Source organism: Toxorhynchites rutilus, chromosome 3 (assembly GCF_029784135.1).
Source record: "Toxorhynchites rutilus septentrionalis strain SRP chromosome 3, ASM2978413v1, whole genome shotgun sequence".
NCBI lineage: Eukaryota > Metazoa > Arthropoda > Insecta > Diptera > Culicidae > Toxorhynchites > Toxorhynchites rutilus.
Window position 1 is genome coordinate 80103388 of NC_073746.1, and position 24427 is coordinate 80127814.

Here is a 24427-nt window from a genome sequence, read left to right on the forward strand (position 1 = left end):
TGAGGGGCGTATAGGCAAACATAACAAATTTGTAGTAATATACAAAAGTTGTTATTTTTTCACCATGACCTTTCTCTGTAATTTTTTGGGGCACCGAATTACTTAAATCCAACATCGTTAGAAAAGCAGCGATAATAACAAAGCTCTTTTCATCCATTCCAGCTCACGATCCGTGTCACCGACGTGAACGACAACGCACCCAAGTTCGAACTGCCCGACTACCAAGCCCACAACGTGGACGAAGACATCCCGCTGGGTACCAGCATTCTCAAGGTGAAAGCCATGGATGCCGACTCGGGAGCGAATGCGGAAATTGAATATCTGGTTTCGGACGACCACTTTGCCGTCGATTCGAACGGAATCATTGTGAACAACAAGCAGCTGGATGCGGACAACAACAACGCGTACTACGAGTTCGTGGTGACGGCTAAGGACAAGGGTGAACCGGCCAAGACCGGTACCGCTACCGTGCGCGTGTACACCAAAAACAAGAACGACGAAGAGCCCAAGTTTTCCCAGCAGGTGTACACCCCGAACGTGGACGAGAACGCGGGTCCCAACACACTGGTCACGACGGTGGTGGCTTCCGACAAGGACGGTGACAATGTGCGGTTCGGGTTCGTCGGGGGCGGCACCAGCAGTGGGCAGTTTGTGATCGAGGAGATCACCGGTGTCATCCGGTTGCACAATAAAGGAATCTCGCTCGATCGGGACAAGTATGAGCTGAATGTGACAGCTATGGATGATGGGTCCTGTTGTATCAATGGTGATGCGACAATTCATACATCTACAGCTGTTGTCGTTGTGTTCATAACCGATGTCAACGACAACAAGCCCGTGTTCAAAGACTGCGGCACGTACTACCCGAAGGTGGAGGAGGGTGCCCCGAACGGAAGCCCCGTGATCAAGGTGCAAGCGACCGACGAGGACAAGGGGGTGAATGGACAGGTAGGATTCGTGTGCACGCTACGTGGAAGTACACCACTAATCGATTTCTTCTTTGTTAGGTTAAATACTCAATCGTTCAGCAACCCAATCAGAAGGGCACCAAGTTCACGGTGGATGAAGAAACGGGCGAGGTGTCCACCAATAAAGTGTTCGATCGAGAGGGTGACGACGGCAAGTTTGTGTCCGTTACCGTCAAAGCTACCGATCAGGGCGAGCCCAGTCTCGAGGGGGTTTGCTCCTTTACCGTTGAAATCACCGACGTGAACGACAATCCTCCGCTCTTCGATCGACAGGTAATTTCGGTTGGGCGGATCGTTGTTGATCGCTGCATCACTGATGTGGGTTTCTCTTCTTGTAGAAATACGTCGAAAATGTCAAACAAGATGCCAGCATCGGAACGAACATCCTGCGGGTGTCGGCATCCGATGAGGACGCCGACAACAACGGGGCGATTGTGTACACGCTCAGTGCACCCCACAGTCCGAACGATCTCGAGTATTTCGAGATCCAGCCGGAGTCCGGGTGGATCGTGCTGAAGAAGCCACTAGACGTAAGTGTTTTCGTAGCCCTTCTCGGTTGGCTTGATTTTACTAATCCTCACGCATACGATGAATTTGTTTTCACACTACATGGTTTTTATTATGAAGATATGAGATACCATAAGTTTTTGGTTTTAGAATTTGACCTGTTTGTTTCTTAGGATCGCAAGATAAAGTTGTTTTTAAGAGTACGAAGGTACATCCTGAGAGTTAGTTAATATGGCTGCCGCAGACAAAATATTAAAAAGTATAATTTGATTGAACCACGGTTTGATTCCGAATATTTCCAATGGAAACAATGTACTTGGCCTCAGATGAAGCTGTACTGTGAAAATTCTATTTCATTTCAGTTATGAACAAATATCTGTTTAATTTTTTTGTGTTCAATAACTGCACCGTTTTCTGTACATGTATAATTTACGAAATTTAAGTTGTGTGTTGTGTTTGAAGCAAATATTAGATAATTACATATGATAAAGCTTTCCACCACTGAAGTGATTATTGCGTTTGTGTTTGTGTCGACGAATATTTTTACGCGCGTTTTTCGGAAGCTGCGAGTTTTGCTTGTAACATCAGAGACAGAGACATCTGGTGACGGACACCGAGAAAGCATCTCGGATTTGCTTTAGCTTCATAAACGGAATGGTCGCTTCAAGTGGTCACTATTACAGCTATTATATGCACTTTCGACGTAGGGCTACGTTTTTCATTTCTATATTGGGGTGTAAGTGGAATGTTTCGAAAACGAGAGCGTTACACCGGAACAACAAGAATTTGGGGGCTAATACCTGAACGAAATAGTATGATAACCAAGATAAAATATGTACGAGTTATACAGTGATGGACGCAAAAAAATCCACCCCACTTTCGAAATCACGGAATATCACATTAAAAGTTTTTTCATATTTTTCGGTATCCCAGTCAATACTACGTAAAAGTAGGTAATTGGTAGACCATTTTGGCATTTCAGTATTGTTGATTTATTTTTTCGAAGAACAAAAAAATAATTTTGGGACAGTTTAAGGGTATAGGCCGATCGGAAGAATGCTGCTGTTTTTTCGCACTATTATTCGGGTTGTTATGTTGCTGGAAGGTCCACTTATCCTTCGGTCCCATTTTCAGCATGAATTCTTCCAAAATCTCGCACAAAATGTTGATGTAACTATCGACAGTCATAATACCGTGGACCTGCGCTAATTTGCAGATGCTTAATGATGCCAGTCCTGGAGGTCCTCGTCGCTCTTCCGCCACACTCGGAGTTGCCTTTTCATGTTCAACAGTTCTAACTTGGATTCGTCCGACCAAATAACGCACTTTCAAAACTTCAGCAGCTTGTTGACATGGTCCCTCGCAAACTGAAGTCGCTTTTTTGTTAATGTCGCTGATCATCGATCGATTTTTGGTGAGGTAGCTCTTCAGTTTCCATTCCACCAAGCGTCGTCGAATCGGTTCGATTGGAATCTTTTTTTAATCGTCACTATTGGTCGTTCGTGGGTTTTTTTTTCATTTCCCGGATGACTAAAGTGTCTGTTCTTGCATCACATTGATGAAAGCAGCTGTTACAAAATCATTTGTTTACAAATGCCGCGATCGGTTGTCGTTTCTAATTAGTGGAAAGAGGGATATTATTTGTGCTGATTATTTCCGAGGAGGAATCGATTCCTTCTTTGAGTGTTAATGACTCTGCTCCGGCTCAACGAAATGATATCGTAATCATTTTGGACAAAAGATAAAATGTCCAAGACTTATGTGATTGTTACTCATTGACTCGAAAAATTGTTTCAATAGTATGAAAATTGCTTTGAAAACATACTATTCAAATCACACAAACCTGTATAAAAACAGGTGTCCGCTCGGATATCCACCAATAACGTCGTTTGATGTTGTTGAAAGCGAACACGGTTCGTCAAACGACAAAGTGTCTTTAAAGAAGGAATTTGGATTAAATTATCCCCATAAAGGGTGTTTCTTATCAAATTGCACTACGGAAAAAACGCTGTAGAAAATTACCTAGTTGACCGAGCCTTTTCAAACTTTCAGATAATAAAATATAACCCATTAGTAAGCTATAGGCATATTTATTTCATTCAACTTCAATACCATAACCGTATGCTCGCACCTTACCCTTAACTCCACTCATAAGGCTCGGTACAATATCTGGCGGCAGCTTCTTCTGTACCTAAAACCCCACTTTTTCTTTATGTTTTCCTCAGATTTGACCTTCTTGGGATGCTTCCGTAGTGCTGCTTCATAATACCCCAGTATTTTCCAATGGGACTTAGTTCCGGTGCGTTGGGGGAGGGGGGTGTCATTTCCTTAAGTACGAAAGTAACATCCTTTGAATAGTGGTACGAAGATCTGGCCAGAAGATTGTAGAGCCCTCGTGTTGCTTCAACAGAGAAAGCAAACGCTTCTGTAGACACTCCTCGAGGTAGATCTGCCCGTTTACAGTTTCGGTAGTCACAAACGGCGCACTTCGTTTGTCCCATGAGCATATCGCTCGCCATATCATATATTTGTTGGCAAACTTTGAAAGTTTCTGCTTCTTTATTTCCTCAGGAACATCAAACTTGTGCTGGGCGGTGAAGTACAGTAGCTCCGGAAGCTGCCGGAAGTTCACTTTGGCGTAGGTGTCATCATCCATGATGAGATAATGAGGCTCGTCAGCATCTGGGCGCACAGTTTACGGGCACGTGACCATCGTATTTTGTCGTTTCCGGTCCTTGACCTTCTTAACGAAAGACTTGGACAAATTCCACTTTTTGGCCGCATCTCTGACCGAACTATTGGGATTCCGCTTAAACGCTCTTCCGATACGCGTGTGATCCTGATCATTAATAGAACATCCATTCGCATTTCTCCTTCTGTTCAATGCTCAGAGCTTCGTAGTAACGTTTGATCACACGACTCACCGTTGACTGCCCGATTCCGAGTTGTTCTCCGATGTCCCAATGAGAGAGTTGAGAATTTTCCAGGTGCTTGCGCGAAATCAATTCGCGACGTTGCTTTTCTGGTGACGCCTGTTTCGAAAAATTGACAGCGATAAAAATACAGTGTAAGCAATACACTCTAAACTACTCCTACCCAAATTTTCAAGCGAAAATATCCAATGGCTAATTTTCTACAGCGTTTTTTTCGTGACGCAAATTGATGTGGGACACCTTTCAGTTCATCGAGAAAACGCTGATGAACGGTCTCATGAAAAGCCTGTTTGTGCAAACGAAGGGTACTCGTGCGTCGCGTTTTTTCAAGCTTCTCCCTAAGACCAAAAAGAAGTCAGCCGGAAAGAAGTATGGAACCGCTAAGAAGGCGATCAAGGAAACGCCAGCATTGTAAAAGGCTTCCGCTTAAGGAAATAAACCGTTGCAAACAAGCTGAAAACACCGATGCCACAGAAAGCAGCTGAGCGTTTCTGATATTAATAATGACTGTCAGATCAAATGTCAAACAGGTATTTATAGATTTTTAGGATTTCAACAACTTGTAGTGGTTCAACGTAACGCACTCGTTTTTGAAACCCTTTTGTAACTTCAAACAACTGATCAGCCAACAGTAGTCCTACGTCAACCTTGCGGTTATACCACAGATATAACCCATTTCCAGCTTTATTTATACCACGAGTGATTCGGATATGTAACCAATGAAGGATGACCATCGGCGACTAACTATAGCATATTGCTTCTTAACTTTTCAGCACCACTTTTGTTTTACTTTTGCTATACCTCACGTTTAGCTGCACTTTACTTACTCTTCTGTATAGCGTCGCAAGGATCTATCACTCGCCTCCGCCCTCGGGGGTGAAAATGTGGAGTCACTCCTGGGGGGTCTACCTGTGCACCGTTTGCTAGTGTCGCACTATTGCACCCAAAGTAAATCGAAAGCACACAGTCTCTCTGCACTTCTGGCACCAGTTTTCGTTTGAATTTCAAATGCACCGTATTTTTCACATGCCCTTTTTGGTTTTGTTACTTTACCAACCTTTCTAGCGCACCACTGAGTTACGTCTTGTGATTATCTGTGACTATGAGTATGTTGGTCGTGTAATATCGCATCCCAACGCGTTTCGGGATCCTCTCGTTCTTCGGCACCAAGTTTGCAGTTTCTATTGTCTTTAGTTGTTTTCGAATTCGGTTGTATTTTTATTTCAGAGGGAGAGCAATGAAACCGCTTGATTTAGGGGGAAGGTGACCAAAGAATAAACCAACTAATTTACAATAAATTTTATGTATCGTGACATCACCCAAAATCAGACTTGTTCATTGCTCTTCCCGTTTTGGGCGTTCCAAAATAAAGCATTTTTGATATTTTGGTGAAGGCGCCATATTTTTTCGAAAACGTTATACTGATCACTAAATGTTTTAGGAAACGGATAGAGGTGTATTTTCCAATCCAACATTCAGGAGCACTTGCAAGCATCAAGAGGCACACATTTTTTGCCAAATAAATATATATTTATATGTTTAACGACGGGGAATGCCATTTTTTTTTAGCAAAAAATCTCCGTTTGGACGTTGTTTTTTCCTTTTTAAATAACTTTTCGATAGTTGTAGTTAACGCGGGTGACATTTTCACAACATGTTGTAATGGGGCGTAGCTGGACGCTGGAAAAGAAATTTTTTGAAACACGCAACATTTTTGAGCTTCGTCGGAAACGTAGCGCGACAGCGAGAGGCGGTTTTTTGCGCACAGTAAAAAAATTGTTTTTGATTTTCGTTAATGTTTTTTTTTTTATTCTCAACTCTTATTTTGTGATCGTTTCGTTTCAACTCACATTTCCTAACCCTCTCTCTTCAAAATCCCTCGGAACTAACTATATATAAATATACATAAGAATACACACACCTGTGAGCAGTGATAATTTTAGAGCGTTAATTTTTAGGTTATCCGAACATGTTTCAGTTGGAATGCGATCCCCTGTTTCCTTTTTCCTGCATGTCAACAGAAGATAATGACTTTAGTTCTGCTTGACATTAAGTGATAATGAATGCCTGGAAGGAAGATTGAAAAATGCTGTGGGCTTTTCAATGTTTCTTGAACAAACTTCTTGAATTCTCAACAACCACAACCGAGACGACATTTTGCATCTGATTTATGTTGATTGTGCCCTTGAGTTTCCCTTAGTACTTAAGTTATCGATTTAACTGCACCTTCTTCCGTTTGTTTTTGTTTATTCTATTGCGTTCTTAATTTTTTCGTTTTTTTTGTTCTTGGTAAATTATCAACCGTATCCATCCGGGACTTTGAACAAATTGAACAATCGAAGGGATGCTACCCCGTAAGTAGCCCAAAACTCGGATTGTACAGCTAAGCTAAGCTCATAAAAATACCAAGCAGTCCGAGCGAATAACAATATCAGTTTGTCACTGTTTATCGCTATCTGTTTATCACGATATAATTCCTAACCTTATGTTCATTAGCGATCATTCGTAAATAGTCCTTGAAAAATTCATCTGTGGTAGCCAATCGTTAAAGAAATTTTAACTGAGATCCGTTAGTGTTAACCGTTTTGAACATCATTAATTTTTTTTGTTGTGGAGCGATTCCATCTGAATTCGAAGGTCGATTTTTTATGTTTTTTTTTGATATGGCTAAAATTTGGCAGACGCATTCTTTATGACCAAAAATGATAATTCGTATCATCGGTTTTCCATTTTGACACTAGCCTTACTTTTGAGAAGGGCCTAAACAAATATTGCTTGAGAATTTACAAAAAAAAGGTATATATAACTCAGAAACGGGTGATCCGATTGATTTGGTGTCTTCCGCAATGTATTAGGTATTATAGGGGCTATATGGAGAAAATAAGCACCGTCAAAAATCTATTTTTTTTAATTAAATTACAAAAATAACATTTAAAACTCAATCTATTTTTTGAGAAAAAGTGTTTTTTTTTATTTTTGATAGTTTATTTATATATAACAAATATTGCAACGAAATCGAATGAAGTTTATTGCACAGTGCCCCAAAATGGAGAAATAATGAACAAAAAAGTTATGTTTTCTTTAAAATAGAATTTTTGAAATTTTGTAAAATGTTTCTTTTAATTGTTTTTAGCACGGATTTTTCGGAAGTATGCATAATTTGCAGTCAAAAAGCTATACGGTAAAATTTTGCTAAATACTACCGATTCTGTGATACAGCGATTTTAAAATAAGATTTACTAAATGTACGGTACGGAATCTAAATTTCTCTAGTTTTTGTTTTTGAGTTTTTTTTAGTTTATTTGATCGGCCATCAGCACATGAACATGCTATTGGGCTTTTTGTTTTTGAGAATGTTTGGCCTCGGGTTAAAATTAAAAATAATAGAAAAGATCTCCCTTTCCTACTCAGATAACCGAAACCGCACCGGTTACCTGCCTGCCTATTTGCTACATAAAATTCATCCCACTTGTTTCCGTCCTTCGTTCTCGCTAAAGGGGCTCAATGTGTTGAAGATTTTACGACCTATCTCTTTGTTGATTGCCAGCAAAGGAATCCCTATCTATACTTTCCTGTTATCATCCTCCAATACGCCACCCGCGTGGGATCCTACATAAACACTTTTATTTCTTTGCCCTATCCCTGCTCTGCTCTTCGCGCTCATTCCATGTGCGATAAAAAGCGAGGCCAAAACAAAACAATTTTTATCACCTCTCGGGTGGCCCAACAGCGCCCTCGCCTTGGGTCTTATCAAAACATGCTTTGCATGAAAAAGGTTAAAGGGGGAAACATCTAGCTAATTGCCGGCAAATAAATATTCACTTCTATTCCTTTGTCTAATGCGCTATCTCTGGCGCGCTTATCTTGGGAGCTATTGAAGAACAATTGAACAAAAGGAAACGAAACATGTGGTTTCCTCCTGCTGGCATTATTTTGTTTTTGATTATTTTAATCTATTTTTAGCCCCGCTATCTAAGCAGGGTACGTAACACTGAAAATTCTCAACTTTTGGTCGTTTTCGAATGTGTTTCGAGACTTTTTAACCTTAAAGTAGATTTTCCTGAAAGAGTAGATCATTTTCGACTACAACACTTGAATTAATTAAGTGAAGTGGTAATTTTTTATGGTATATGGTTGAGTAAAAAAATACATCATGACAAATCTTATAATTGACGGCGCCAGTGGTTGTGTGGTTAGCGTAACAGCCTCACAATCCGATCGGCCTGGGTTCAATCCCAGCTGGCGTCGTTGGGATTTTCTGAGGCGAAAAATCTCTGGTTACGTCTTCCTTCGGAGGGGAAGTAAAAGAAGTTGGCCCGGCTTATGAGTTGTTGAGTCTGATAGGTAGGAACAGGTGGAGTCGCCTCCCTGATGTCGGTGATTGGCACTGAAGTGGCGGAAATAGGCCGACGAAAAATAAGCGAAGATAAAAAAAAAAAAAAATCTTATAATTTTTCTTTATTTTTCGAGAACAATTTTTTCAGAAGATAATCTTTTCATGTTTGAATAGTTTTGGATGTTGCAACGCATAATAAATTTTACTTCTTGCAAAGGGGATGAATATGAAAAAATGGAGGATAAAAGTATTATTGGTTCATAAAAAAAAAATCACGAAGCAATCAATTTGTGAAATGTATTTGAATCAATTCAAGACAATGAAACATGTATTTAATTTAATATCATATTTATTCACTTTGCAATAAGTAATATATGTTATCTGTTGCAACATCCAAAACAATTCAAACATCAGAAGATTGTTTTCTGAGAAAATTATTCTTGAAATTTGAACAATAAACAAAATTATGAGATTTGTTATAAAATTATTTTTTACACAACCTCACACCATAAAAATTAACTGCATTACTAAATCAACTCAAGCATTACAGTCGGAAATGATCTACTCTTCAAGGAAAATTTACTTCTAGGTTAGAAAGACTACTAAAACATTCGAAAACGATCGAAAGTTGAGAATTTTCAGTAAATTTTATTTTAGCATCACTGTATCTCAGAAACAGTAGCATTTAGCAACATTTTTCCGTACATTTTCTCGACTGAAAATTGTGCGTATTTCCATAAAATTGGGTCTAACAACAATGGTGAGAAACATTACAACAGTTTTCAAAAATCCAACGTTTTTTTTAAATTACCTTTTTTGTCCATTGTTTTTTCATTTTGACGCTCTGTGAAATAAATTTCATTAGTTGCCCGCTGCAATTTTTTATATACACTCGACAAAAAAAAAGTCAGGAGCAGAGTGCGAAGACGGAAATTTTAAGTGATTTTTGACATGCTGTCATTCCGTGAGAAATCAACCCATATCGATGGAATATGCATCATTTTAAAGCGTACACATTTTTATCTTGATGTGTGTAGGTGAAGTGGACAACAATTCCAGGAAGAAATAAAAAATAGTTTTTTTTTCTGTTTTTACAAAAAAATTGTGGTCTAACACATTTTTTTTTGCTAACCAACTCATCAGCGAATCCAATTAATTTTATCAATCAGCTTTCATTTTGTTCCTAGAACGTTCCATTGGGACCCTTCCATACAGGGATATTTTAAGTTTGAATGAAAAATCACTCCTTCATCTTTGATGATAAATAATTTAATAAATAATCATCGCACCGCAAATCGAAACTCCAATGAAAAAAAAATCGAGAACTCCAGTAGTTTCTGCACAACAATAATTTGTTACTTTGACGAGCAAAAATATGTTTCAATTTTTTACATCGATTTCAAAAAAGTGTCAAACACAGGATATTTATAGTACTTTACAAAATCTGTTGTAATTCTGCAAATATTTGAGTAAGCTCTAATGTTTGAAGGCAAATTTCTAGCATGGTGTATTTCCCTATACATCTGTAAACGTTTCATATTGATACGTATAGCCGTTTTTTTTCTAGCCAATCGATCAAAATTTGGACTAAATTAGAGGAGCACTTCATCGCAAATTGTACCAGAAATGCAGAATGCTATGCGTACTCTCACAATGAACCATCCATAACTTTCGTTTTCATACGTTTTTTGAACTCGGAACGTTCTAGGAACCACCTGAAAGCTGGTTGATAAGGTTAATTGGATTCGCTGTTGAGTTGGAGTCACTTTTTTAGCAGTGCATATTTTCTCCATATAGCTCCAATAATAACCTAAAACATTGCGGAATACACCAAATCAATCGGATCAACCGTTTCTGAAATGTATTTTTTTTTACATTTTCAAGCAATTTTTGTTTAGGCTCTCTTCAAAAGTAAGGCTAGAGTCAGAATGGAAAACCGATGATGCAAATTGTCCTTAATATGTGTTTGCAAAATTTGAGCCAAATAAAGAAAAAACGAGAATAAAATTTATGAAAAAAATCGTCATTTGCGGTGAAAAAGCTCTGTGTCAAATCATTTTCCAACAGTTTTCCCGTTAATATTATTTACCTTCTTTTACCCTATTGCTATTATTTAAGCCCTTTAGCTGACATGTCAACAGAACGAAATACTGCCAACACTGTCACACGTCACGCACTGTCCCACCTAACACACTTAAGATACAGGAAGAAAACATTTAAAATTCGAAAATTCGAAGCGCCCCCTCAAGTGGTGACTAGAGGAAGCTTCGGCCAAAAATACGCATGTTTCATCCGAGACACAATCTCCTTCTTCATCGTAAATACAGCATCCAAATCAGATGTCAGGAATACAACCAACCTCAGTTCATTCTTTATCATGTTTATGTTTCGCAGCTTTTGTTTCATGTATATCATAGGATTAGACTTAAATCTTTTGCTTAGTTGTTATCTTTTAGTTGTATGTTATCATTAGTCTTAACTAGCAGCCATGTGTACCATCATATAACCATTTTAATTTGTGTTTTCTTTCATTGTTTTCTTTTTCTTCTATGATTTTTTCGTTTGAATTCAACCAACCGATTCGCAAACCGCCATTAATCTATGCAAATTCGATATCACCGTTTACGTACGAAAACCGAACAAAATTCGAACCAAAAACCAAAAATCGATCGATCATGGCAAAACGTTTGAACACAAAACAAAAAATTCTATGTAAAACCCATCGTGAACAGCGTGAACGCTACCGCCTTAAAGTGTACGCCTCCGACCGGGGCGATCCGCCCTCCACCGCCGACGTTGATGTCGAGCTCGATGTGGTCGATCGGAACAATAAGCCGCCGATTTGGGATCGCAGTGTATATGGCCCCATACACATTAAAGAAAATGTCACTGTCGGTACAGTAGTTACATCGATCAAAGCAAGGTTGGTATAAACGCTAGCACTCCGTGCAGAGTGCGTTACGCGGTGTCTCGACTAACAATCGCGCGTTCGCACTCACACGCGCACAGCTATGCGCCGTTATTCAGCGATCGATCTGCTGGTAGTGGTGAAGCCGTTGTGATTCTCATCGTTTTTCTACCACCGCCCACCACTTGGGTGGGTGGATGGAACGTAACACGCGGTAACGCACACCCCCTTTCTTGGGCGTGGTTGGGGTGGATTCTGATTTATCCAAGCGTTTGTGAACTGTGAACGATGAAGTCACAATGGCTTCCCTGGCTAGAATACTACTAATCTCGTGTTCTCGCACCGCAGAACATTTCTTCAACTCGATTTTTGACGGAGAAATTTTCTACGAGCGGAACTGTTTTGCCGCAATTTGTAGCCTTCCTTGAGTAATATTTCATAACAATTCTTCCCACTAACAATATAATAAACAAAAAAGCTAGTGCCAGAAACCATCTTGCTGCTCCAGACTGCTGCTATTTTCCTCCTCCAACACGAATCGTCGTGACCATTAAACTGCACCGGGGCGTCGTTCAACATTTTTTTTTGGTTTGTCGAGACCGGCAAACTTTCAAATGACCTATTTTATATTTTCCGTTTTCTTTTTGTAATCGTTCAATCTCATTGTACTTGCTGCCATCTCATTATGGAACAATTTTACCCCCGAGAATCAAATGCTATCTCAATCTCAGTAATTGAAAATCGTACTCTTTTTTGATTATCAACAATTTGTTTTTTGCTCTACTTTTTCCACCGCTCGCCACAAACACCAACCGCTGTGCCTCGATTGACCTGCCCGCAAACGCACCCCCGGATCGAACACGCAATTTTTGTGATGCGTCAAACTGATTTTTGTGACCGGGACCGGGATATACCAACGTGACACGTTTTGTAATTACGGGCCTTCCCTCCGCTTGGTGTTTTTTTGTTCCCCCGTCTGATTAAATACTCATCCCCTCGCTCGTGTGTCCTTCCGCGTGGACACACCGCACACCCACACACCCAACCATTCGCCCATACGCACTTAAACACTACAAAAAAAACCATGCGAACACTTTCCCCGTCACACATCAAAATTCACAGCGCGAAACGTACAAGCTGGAGGCGATGGCCCAAGATAAGGGATACCCGCCACTGTCACGTACGGTCGAGGTGCAGATCGACGTCGTCGATCGGGCGAACAACCCGCCAGTGTGGGACAACACAGTTTATGGTCCGATTTACGTGAAGGAAAATATGCCGGTCGGTGGAAAAGTCGTTTCCATTAAAGCCAGGTCTGTGCCTTTTTTGTGCCCGCAGTCGCGCAGCATTTGTTTTTTTTTGTTTTTTAGTTTCCCACTGTTTCTTTCTCTAACATTTTTTGTTTGCTTTCTGTTTGTTATTCCCGTCCTGTGGATTACCTACCTTCCCAATGCTGCTTTTTTGTACTTCCTGCGTGCTACCGTTGAAACGTTCCGTTGTCACCCTTTACATCATCCAATTACTGCTCCCCCAGGTTAAGCTGTGTGAGTGTATGAGCTTCCCCGGTTTTTTTTTGTTAGCGCTAGCGGTTAGCGCTCCATATCTACATATGATCTTCCCTCCCTTACTTCTCCAAACGCTTTGTTGACTGTCGATAGTGGTAGAGCATTCGCGGAAATATAATCACGCAAATGGTTCCATCGCTCTCGAACACATTGTGAGCACGATGGGATATTTCAATAAGTCGTTTAATGTACAGCGGTATTAAAGCATCAACAAATACAATTTTCTCGTCGATATTGAAAAATGTTTTCATAAATTCTGCTGTACGCAAATGTATTACTTGTAAATTGCTGAATGTAGAAGATTGGTAATAAATATAAAAAAAACGTTATAAGTTTTAAACACTAAAAATTATTATGCGCTCAATGATAAATATTGAGTGATCTTTAACACTATTTCTTCCAAAGGTGTCAAGGGAACCAGAGGAATGAAACATGAAATTGTTTTGTGTAAAACTTTATTTCATTCACAATTAATTTTTCTGAAATGTAAAGGTGTCAACAAACGCTTGGTCGAAGTTGATATACATAAAAGCGTGGTACAGAAAAATGTTAAAAAGTGTGAACCATACATTTGAAATTATGAAATCGTCAGTTCAAGCTAGAGATGGGCAAAACGGTTCATTTTAGGGAGTGGCTCAGAGCTACGTGTGCAATTAAACGAACGGCTCCTTTTATAAAGTGGTTTATTCTAAGAAGAAAAGTGATAGAAAAAAAGGTTAAAATAAAGTTTCAAACAATAAATTATACAAAGAACGACAAAAATGTTAGCTTTTCATTAGTATATTTGATAACGCACCGGCTGGTATTACTACTCGGCACACAGATGAACCGACCCGGAAAATAAGGATTGTGTCGCGTTTGGATGGGCGTAAAGATATGAAATTTGAAAAAAAAAATCTGTGCGAAGATGATTGTTTCGCTTTCTATGCTGATAATGGTGGAGTAGTGCGGGGCAAAGGTGCGCACCTAATTGTTTCAAGAAAATGCAAATAAAATTCAGTTTGCTCACCAAATTATAACTATATATGTATATTACCTTCTAAACGTAGTAAAAGAATTTCTCGAGTTTTGTTTGTAATTAGACATACAGGGTAACTTCGATATAACGTACATTTCACTTTCAAAATTGTACGTTGTATCGAATTGTACGTTATATCGAAGCATAATAAAGGACTCACAAACGTAGCCTAAAATACATTATTGTATTGCTATTTTAGTAAAGTTAATGAATAAATTCAATTAGAAGACGAAGCCAGACTTTCTCATGATGTTTCCCTCCGTACTGTTGATTAAAGCTTGATTCATTTAGAATCCGGAATCACAAAACCAGCTGTATTTCGGGATTGATTAAAGGTACAAACCATGTTTTAGCATCACAACACAGATGTTCTTTCAGATAAAAAATATTCAAAAAAAAAATTCCTTTGCACTTTGGAAATGTGTACGTTATATCGAGGGTACGTTATATCGAAGTTTACCTGTATACCTATTTCAAGACAAAATGACAAATACGATCATCATTGCCCCATAGTGGGGGCAAAAGTGTGCACTCATTGAATTGAGCTTCTGAGATAACTTGTAACAAAAATAAATGCTTTATCATTACCAGCGGAAGAAGCATCATTATTAGAGCGTGTTGGCACCACCCAGTGGGGAGGAGAAGGGTGTTGAATGATGTTTCATGGCTGGAGAAGGGAGGGTGTTATGGTCGAACATGGTTTTGTTATGTGCTGATTGATTCTTGCCACCTAGAAATATGATAATGGACCATTCACAATTTTTGGGAGGAAGGAGACTAACAATATAAAATGTCCAACATTTGAAACAGAATTTTGAAACTTTTGCCCCACAACCGCAGCGCACTTCTGCCCCACACGCAATTTTTCAACTGATCGAATTTCTGAAAAAAAAGCTCTTGAATTTTTTTTTACAAAAACGAATACGCACTTTTATCTACTATAGAATGAAGGTTTCCTTGACAATGTAGTTTGGAACTTTCCAGTTATTTTAGGTAACTAAATCGTCATCCCCAAAATTGAAAAAATAGATCAAAACAACGCAAAAATTTTCTTTCCTCATAACTTTTTGCCACTTTCATAAAATGTATCTTGTTTATATGTGTGATCTGCTCTGCCGTTCTACGCATAGTTGTCCCATGTTCCAATATCAGTAACTAAGAAAAACGCAATCAAAGTTTTCTCGCATATTTGTCTACCATTAGCTTTAAGCATTTCAATTTAGCAATACACCGGGTTTTTTATTAGCACTATACTATTGTTTAATGAAATGTGATGAGATCCCCTCATTGAATCAATCAAGCTTGATTACTGGTTTAAAAATTCATGGTGGAACTGTTATGCCTAGAATATCAACATGGGACAATTGAACTTGATATGGTTTTTTGATATACTGGGAACAAACTTTTTTTTTTGTGTTTTTCCGAAAGATTATGCATAGAAACATCGTGTTATATGAAGAAATGAGTGATCTGCAACACCTTCGCAGAATATAAATCTCATTGTTATTAGGTATTCGCTAACAAGGTGTACACGTGTTCTGTTAAACTTTTTCTTATTTGTTTGAGAATTAGTTCCTTTTTCCAAACCAGAAAAGAGTGCATTAGGCCTGCTGAGAGTGTGACATGAAATTCTTGTACTTGAACCGACTTATTCGATATGGAATACATTGTGGGACAGTTATGAAAAGAATATCGACATGGGACAATTGAACTTGATGTTGTTTTATGTAAAGTTGGGAATAAACTATTTTTTTTTGGTGTTTTTCCGTAAGATTATGCATAAAAACAACGTTATATGATAAAAAGTAAGAATTTGTGTCAAACGAATACACTGTTGCTGAATTTTTATGCTCGTTTGTTTCAAAAAGGCCAATGCGCACTTTTGCCCCGCACTACTCTATAGCTTGAATGAACTTTGTTTGGGTTACAATGATATTGTCATGATGATTTTGAGCTTTTCTATGATGATATTGATAATTCAAATACGAGCTTTGTTCGCGTTACAACGTTTCTGTGTTGCTTCTAGTGCTGACGATATGAGCTTTTTCTGTGTAGATCGTTTGGCTAATACAATGTCCTACAATATTTTCAACTGATTCATTTCCACTGTATATTTTGATTTACGCATGCGGTTACGTTTAATATATGACTCCGCCGTTTGTTGTAATTTTTTTCTGCTTTAGAATAACTTGGATTGGTTTTTAGGACCATTTGGACAGATAGTTTCGGATAGACAGTTTGTACAGGTCGGACTCGATTGTATGTGATTAGATTATATACAATTTTGGACACGATTTTATACAGTTTGTAATTTTTTTTCTCTATATTTCAAACATGATTTATTTCAAGAAGAAATGTAACCTTTTAACGTTTAGGTGAAGTTTAAGTGGCTATTACAAGTATAGTGGGGTAAAAATCGTGATTTTTGAAGATTTTGCATGCATTTTCACCAAGAATTGTTTATATCGATATTGCAGCAAAATTAAGAAAGATAGAAGTTGAGCGGATAGAGAGCTTCAATTTAATTGATAGAAACAATCTAGTTTAATATAAATTTTTAGGATAAAATTAATAATGACACATTAAAAATTATTAACTTTTAAATTTTTCACTTCCAAAATGTTATTGAAATCCACTGATTTAGTTGTTTCACTGCTAAATCCTGTACTAAATTTTCTCATCTTTCAAATGAAAGCATTAGAACCGTCTTCCGTAGCGTATATTTTAATGTAGAGCCAGTGTGAGGCAACAGAGTCAAAACAAAAAAAAAGTACCATAACTCTGTCATTGTTGAAATTCGAGCATATGCGTAGAAGAAATTTTTTCATCAAATATCTATCACCTCCTGAGAAAATCTGGATAAATTTATTTTTTTCCATGTGAGAAATGTGTTTTCTGACTTTAAGGGGATGAATCAAAAATCAGATTCCTCTTTTATTTTCAAAAAACCAAAAATACATGCAGAAAAAAAACAAATAAAACAATTTTTGTCTCGATTATATACAGGATTTGATAATGTACAGTGAAAAGAAATCAAAAACTCTATATAATCGAGTTTGCGCTGTGCTTGCTATTGTCTTTGAAGCGAGGATCTGACTGTATTGATTGAACTTTTAGTTCTTATGATTTGAGATATGAAAGTTGCTTCACCAGTTCTGTACTTGATTTATTATAAACTTCTGGGAGAGAGCAGTTTACTCATCGAACATTTCAACAGATACAGTATATTGAGTATGTTTTTTTACTGCATGTCTGCTAGCAACCCAGTTTTGAGATTCCAAAGACAAGTTAGATTTTTAAAAGTGTCTAATTAAAACAGTATCTTCATTGCGCAGCAATCGTTTGAACTTGGCAAGCATTAGATTCTAATGAATTGGAACATTTTTCGCTCTCATTTGTGTCTTGTTTTTGACGTAGGACTACGTCGAATGAATTATTCGTCAAACATAGTCAGTTCCCCTTTCATGACTTTCACATTATACTGTTAGGAAGAGAGTGTTTGTGCATGATTGAATTACACGTAAGCATTGTGGATTTTATGCATTGTTAAAGAAGGTTGGTGGCATATATATAAAATCGTAATTGTTCATTTGCAATAAGTAAAAGAACAATGCGATATATGACCCGCCTTTTGTTCGCCTTTTGTTCTCGCGAGAACAAGAATGAATTATGAACCATTTCTAGTTACTTCCATAGTACAAACTAACCATCGGTTCTTTTTTGGACCGATTCAGATGATCGACATATTAAATTAAAGCCTACTAGCTTGTTTTTTTTTTTTGTAAAAATAACACACTTGCCAACTAATTGGATTATAGTCACGTACATCCAGTCCAGCCGTATAGAAATATTGAACGAAAACTGAATACATGTTAACTTTGAAAAATCATATCTTAAAAATGAAAAATAACACTTCTCTGGTATTCGGATATATTATGTGAAAAAACTTCAGCTTTCAGGAAAAAATATAAAAACATATGACACCCTTGGTCCCAAAACGATGTAAGCTTAAAAAACAAGTATAATCAATAATTACGAAAACAAAATCCATTTTTATTCAGAGTGTAATATTTTTTCAAACTAGCTCATAGGCTTTAATTTGATATGTCGATCATCTGAGTCGGTCCAGTAGATCAAAAGTTATGATTTTTTGTAGTTGAAAAAATGAGAAAAAAAAACAATTTTTCGGACCATCGGTTAATTTTGAAAAATCATAACACAAAAAAGAAAAGAAACGCTTACCTGGTTTCGAGATATATTATGTGATAAATCCTCAGTTTTCTAGAAATAATATAGAAAAATATAGCGCCTTTAGTCCCGAGACCATGAAAGCTATAAAAAAACAAATACAATCAATAATAACGAAAACATAATTCAAGCTTTCTGCAACTGTAGTATTTTTCCAAAAAAATTTTTTCCTCATAACTTTTTGCCACTCTCATGAAATGTATCTTGTTTATATGTGTGAACTGCTGGTGTAAGAATTTGTCATTTCAATTTGTAGCATGCCATTCTCAATAGCTTCGAGATAAAAAATTTAAAAAAATACTGAATGTGCATCTTAGTATGATATATCAAGAAATATAATCAAAAAAAAATTCCTAAAAATTTTAAGCACTAAAAAAAATCTTGAAATATTGGATTATTTTTTTTGGAGGATTTAGAGATTCAGTACTATTATAATTCGTATTTAAATGTATTCCTACGCCTTTTATAGATGTGTGTGATTTTTTTTTCAGATAGTAATAAGATAATTCTCCTATATGGTTCACTATAAAAGCTATAGTGAAAAAATGAGTTTTTTCCCTCATTCTCAATAGGAAAGATGAAATGAAGAGAAAATACTCAAAGGTAATCTACTATGGTGTACCGCGACAAATTATAACAAAATTCTATCCCCCGCTTAAAAAAAAATCCTGGGTGTATAGAATTTATTAGAGTTTTCGAAACTGTTTTTCGGTGATTATTTATTGAATTATTTATTATCAAATACGAATTCAAAATTATTAAAAAAATGTTCTCTATCCAATGAGTATTATCTCAAAAATGTGTTTCGGGTCCTTTCAAATATTTTTTTTTTAAATTTTCTTTAAAATAATTAATTTCCTTTATACAAGTTGTATAGGTTTTGGGCTATAACTTTCCTTAGACCCTTTTCCGACCAATGGAAATTTTGATAAAGATGGATAGAAATATTCTATATCGAATAAGTACTAGCTCGGGAATGTGTGTTGGGTTCTTTCAAATAACTTTCGTAATAATTAATTTCTTCCATACAAATTGGCTTATAACTTTTCTCAGATCCTTTCCCGATTGTGGCTGGAAGATAGGTAAAATATTTATCTATCGAATAACTTCGATAATTCTATTCGAACAACTTTTTTTTTATTTTCAAACTTCTGTATACAGTAGATCCTCGATTATCCGCGCAAGCGAGTTCACTTGTAATTCTGTAAAACTTCCCGGAATTGCCAGAGAGCGGTAGGGTCTTGTTCTTTTGTTTTCGTCATGTCTTTCACATTATCTGATTACTGATGTAAACGACCTTACAGATGGATAGTTTAATGATTTCTGCATTGATGAAACATAGTTTTCTTGCACAAATATCTTGTTTTTATCTTTGCACCTAATTATTAGTCTTTTATTGCGCGATTTTCGTAATCCGCGGTGAGCTAGCCCGACTATTCCGCGGATAATCGGGGTTCTACTGTATTTTCCTATATTGACCCATGCTCACGTTTCAGTCTATAACTTTTCTCTGTCACGATCAAGAAAAAATGAATTATGTGGAAAGATCAATGATTCAATTCTCTATCTAATGAGCATGATTTTGAAGGTTGTTACTTGATAAACAATCAATTTATTTCAACTGAAATAATTCATTATTCATGAAATCCAACAAGTCGTTGAACAGAAACTTGCACGCAGCAAAAACTTTCATCCGCTTATTTCACACAAGTCCGTAAAGAAGGAACGCGAAACACGAGAAATCTCGTGAGCGGTCCGCAAAATGTTAACATGTCCTTTAGGGAGCGTTACCACATAAAAAATGTTCACCACCTCGAAAAAACACCTATATATTTTTTCTGTCTAAGACAGTATCAAATATGAAACCCATTTGTAAATATGGAACATAAAATATTAAAATTAGTTATTAGTCAAATACCGTCGAAATTTCGTATAGAATGGAAGAGAACGCATCTCATATCGCAACTCGTGACAATGTGATGATTTAGAGTTAGTAATCGTTAGTAATCATTCGAGATCATTCGTATCAATGGTGGAGATTTCCGAGCGTTGGTGTTGAATGTTGACCAGCTTCGTCCAGTAGTTTCGTGACCATATCAATTTCTAACGGACGTTTTATGAAAACAACTAACTTTTTATGATTCGTAAATAAATTTTGTATCAAATCTGGAAAAAAAACAATTCCTTCTTTTCACGATGAAATATGATGTTCACTATTGTGGTATGCAAATGTTGACAAATTGAGTTCGATGCTCTCCGTGTTGTCCAGGTGGAAGGAATCAAATACTTACCATCCTAGAACAGTTCATCCCCAGACGCTTTTTGGTTGATGTGGTTTGCTCCGGATACTTCTAGGAACTATTCGTTCTCATTCCTCATGAAACGATAATATACTTTCAGACTTACTCGCCGCTCGAATGTTCGTTGGAATTATCCGTTCCGGTATCGCATCAAACGACAGTGGCGCATACTTTCATACCTACTTATTGGCTCGGTTTTGCAACCTCTGAGCTAGTCGTTTGCTGTTGTGATCAAACTGTTTGCGTAATGAAATGAGAAAAAGCATCGCCATTCCTCAAATATTGCTTCAAGCGTTTCACCCGAAATGTTTATTCGAAGTCCCGGAAAAATAAACGTAGCTGCTGTTGTTTTACAGTCGACCAACAGCACACGGAGATCTGTGATGAGTGAGGATCTAGGCTCAAGGAACGAGCTTAATCGTATTCTGGGGGGCAAGTTACATCGTCTTATATTGGAATGGTAGTCGATAGTGGGGCAACATTGAACTATGGGGATTGCATGGAAATAAGCCAATAATGAATCCAGCAAGAAAAAGTTTTGTCTGATTGATTTGCAATGGAAAATGATAGATAAACTATCGAAAGGTGCGAAGCTGAAAACATGAATGCTGCCGGAAAGTTGTGCTTTATCAATTGAACAATCCTCAATCATTACGCGATGTTGTTATGAGCTGGAAGCAGTGTGTGATGATTTCTCTTGTATGTACAAAATCTGATTTTAATTGAAAAAATGATATATTCAAACTATAAATAATGCATTTTTGTTTTGCCCAAACCCACTTGAGAAAAATAATAAAGTTCATAAAGTTTGGAGATTTTAACTCAGAACACACAGTTCATGATTTCACTCAAGGTGTACACATCAGCATACGCTCTAGCACACAAATTATTCCACTCTTGTTTGCATTTAGGGTAGGCCGTCATTTTTACGCTACAAGTGAGAGAATTTCCTGAATCTGACATCGACTTTAGTTTACTACTTCGGAGAAACTGAACGAAGGGATGAATGTTGGAGGTTACCTCCGTTACCTAAAATAAAATAATTGGGACATGCGCTGTGTGGCATGTCCCATCCAATTGTTATAACCACAGCTTCTCTGCATTGAGAGATCAATTGTGGTACAAAAAAAAAACCGTGATCAGGGGTTCGAAGGCTGCGAGGTATCATATTTTAGAGAACAACGAACGGATGATTCTACCGGTCTATAAAGCGCAACAACAGCTAAAATAAATTGTTTTTTTTTCTGTATTATAGTGACTTTCAAAACTTTTGGCTGGTTCGTCACGTTATTTCCATTTGTGGAAGAATGTCAGGAGAGAGAATTGAACTCGTGACCTTTAGCGTGAGCGGTACAAATACAAACAAATAGATGTTCTGAGAGTTCATTAATGTTATATTTTCTAGATGAAGCTAAGATAAACGAACCAAAAAATCATGGGTGAAATTTTTCATAACGAAAACTTGAATTTTTCAACCAAATTTTTAAATTTTGTTTGCTTCTGAATTTCTTCTTAAAATTTTTTTCACACAAATTCCGAAACGAACATTTTTAAAAATATTTTTGAAAAAATTTACATGTGTTATGAGCATGATTGATAAAACACTTCTTATGATATGAATCATGTAAATTTTGAAAATATAGTTTCGAAACATTGAAATTTATGCACATAAAAAATCACTAATTGCGGTGACTTTTCGTTTAGATAACGGTATTTCGGTATTCTCATAGATTTTTCTTCAGAAGTTCCTCTTGACCTGCTTGACTTCACTTGACTCGACTTGCCTTACATGGGAACATAAAATCAAAAAATAATCTTCACAATTACTGGTTTTTCCAGTCACTGACAACAGATCCCTAAAGGGTATAACGGTCAAAAATAGGTGAAACAAAGTTATTGTTACATACCAACTGATTATGTTATTTATAAATTATCTACTGTCTCAATACTATCGTTGATCAAAAGCATCAAAAGCATCAGAAAGCCGAAGCTACTCTCAACGATTTTACGGAACGGAATATTTTGATTTTTGTTAATATGCAAACAAAATTGAGACACGTTGTTCCTCTTGCTTCAATGGTATTTCATTAACTGAATAGAAAATATGAAAAGAAAACATAGAATCAATGTTCCATACTCACAAGTCCACAAAATGAGGGGTGTTCAAGTTTTTCAATTGTCTGCTGGAGGCGATCTGGCGTAATGGTAACATCCATACCTCTCACGCAGAGATCACGAGTTCAATTCTCACTCCCGACATTCTTCCAAAAATGGAATGTGTTTGGAAGTCACTATAATAGAAAAAAAAATTGTCTGCTGTTTAAAAAAAGTCTCCATAATTTATTCGACCATTTTCGCCAGTACGGCTCAGGAAGGTAAATGCATATGGGAAATACTAGTGTTTAATTCCTATGTGAATTTTCATGTTGATTGCATTTATGAATGACTCACCACGACTCAGTTTTCCAACCTCGAAACGATGAGAAAAATATTTAGTATTATTTTCCAAAATAGTCGCTACAATGAAATTAGGGGCTCAGAATGAAATGAGTGTAAGCGACTTGATCAATTTCTCTTCATCAAATTTTTCTTTAGTTAATAAATCAACAGCAAAAACGTTCCAATTTTAGTTTACTATAGATGAAATTCTGAACTATCTTCCACATTGTCAAATACGATTGTGTCACATTCAACCGAAACCCACTCACCCGAGTGACAGTTACCCGAAAGACATTGACCCGAATTCCACTCACCAGAATGTAACAAATATCCGAAAGCGACAGCTACCCGAATGTAACATCTACCCGAATTGACACTTACCCGAATGCGACATTTACCCGAATGCAACAGTTACCCGAATGTATCATTACCCCGAATGTAACATTTACCAGAATGTAACATTTACCCGAATGCGACAGTTACCCTAATGTAACAATTACCCGAATGTAACATCTACCCGAAAGCGACACTTACCCAAAAGAAGGATATATTCAAATAATACACAAATTTTACTGTATTTGTATTTGTATTTGTATGTTTAATTCTGATCAGTGTTATATAAAGATCATATTTGTCTCATACTTTCATTTCCATTCAAAAAGTATTTTTCGTGGGAAGTACAATTCGAGAAATACTGGCATTGAATCAATTGTGCCTACACTAATTTCTAAAAATAACACAGCGAAGTCTTCAACATCTTTTTTCGAATTTCCTCCTTACAATTTCTCAGTTTACTTCGTAACTTACTAACAGCAGATTCGACAAAACTCATAAACAGATTTGTCGGAATTTTTCCTTCTTCATTCGGGTAAACATCCCATTCGGGTAAATGTCGCATTCGGGTAAATGTTCATTCGGATAAATGTCCATTCGGGTATATGCTGCATTCGGGTATTTGTTACATTCGGGTATGCGTTACATTCGGGTAAATGTGCTTCGGGTAAACGTGTTTCGGGTGAATGGAATTCGGGTGAATGGGACACAACCGTCAAATACAGCTGGGAATGTGTTTGCAGCTAAGTTATGACCAAAAGAGAGAGTCGATGTAGAGCAATATATGATGTCACTTACACCTCTTTCATTTTGAGCCCCTCAAAAGTACTTTGACAATTGGTTTTTTTTTAATAGAATGCGTGTTTGGGTTC

At 37.1% G+C, this 24427-nt stretch overlaps 1 protein-coding gene across 1 annotated transcript in view; it reads left to right on the forward strand.

Annotated features, from left to right (window-relative positions):
• The window catches only part of LOC129776331 (neural-cadherin-like), a 48653-nt gene that overhangs the window by 5161 nt on the left and 19065 nt on the right, over positions 1 to 24427 (forward strand). The window contains exons 4-8 of the mRNA XM_055781918.1: positions 163 to 948; positions 1008 to 1241; positions 1307 to 1498; positions 11477 to 11667; positions 12775 to 12965. Of these exons, the coding sequence (XP_055637893.1) occupies positions 163 to 948; positions 1008 to 1241; positions 1307 to 1498; positions 11477 to 11667; positions 12775 to 12919 (1548 nt within the window). The 3' untranslated portion in view covers positions 12920 to 12965. The remainder of the gene's footprint in view (positions 1 to 162; positions 949 to 1007; positions 1242 to 1306; positions 1499 to 11476; positions 11668 to 12774; positions 12966 to 24427) is intronic.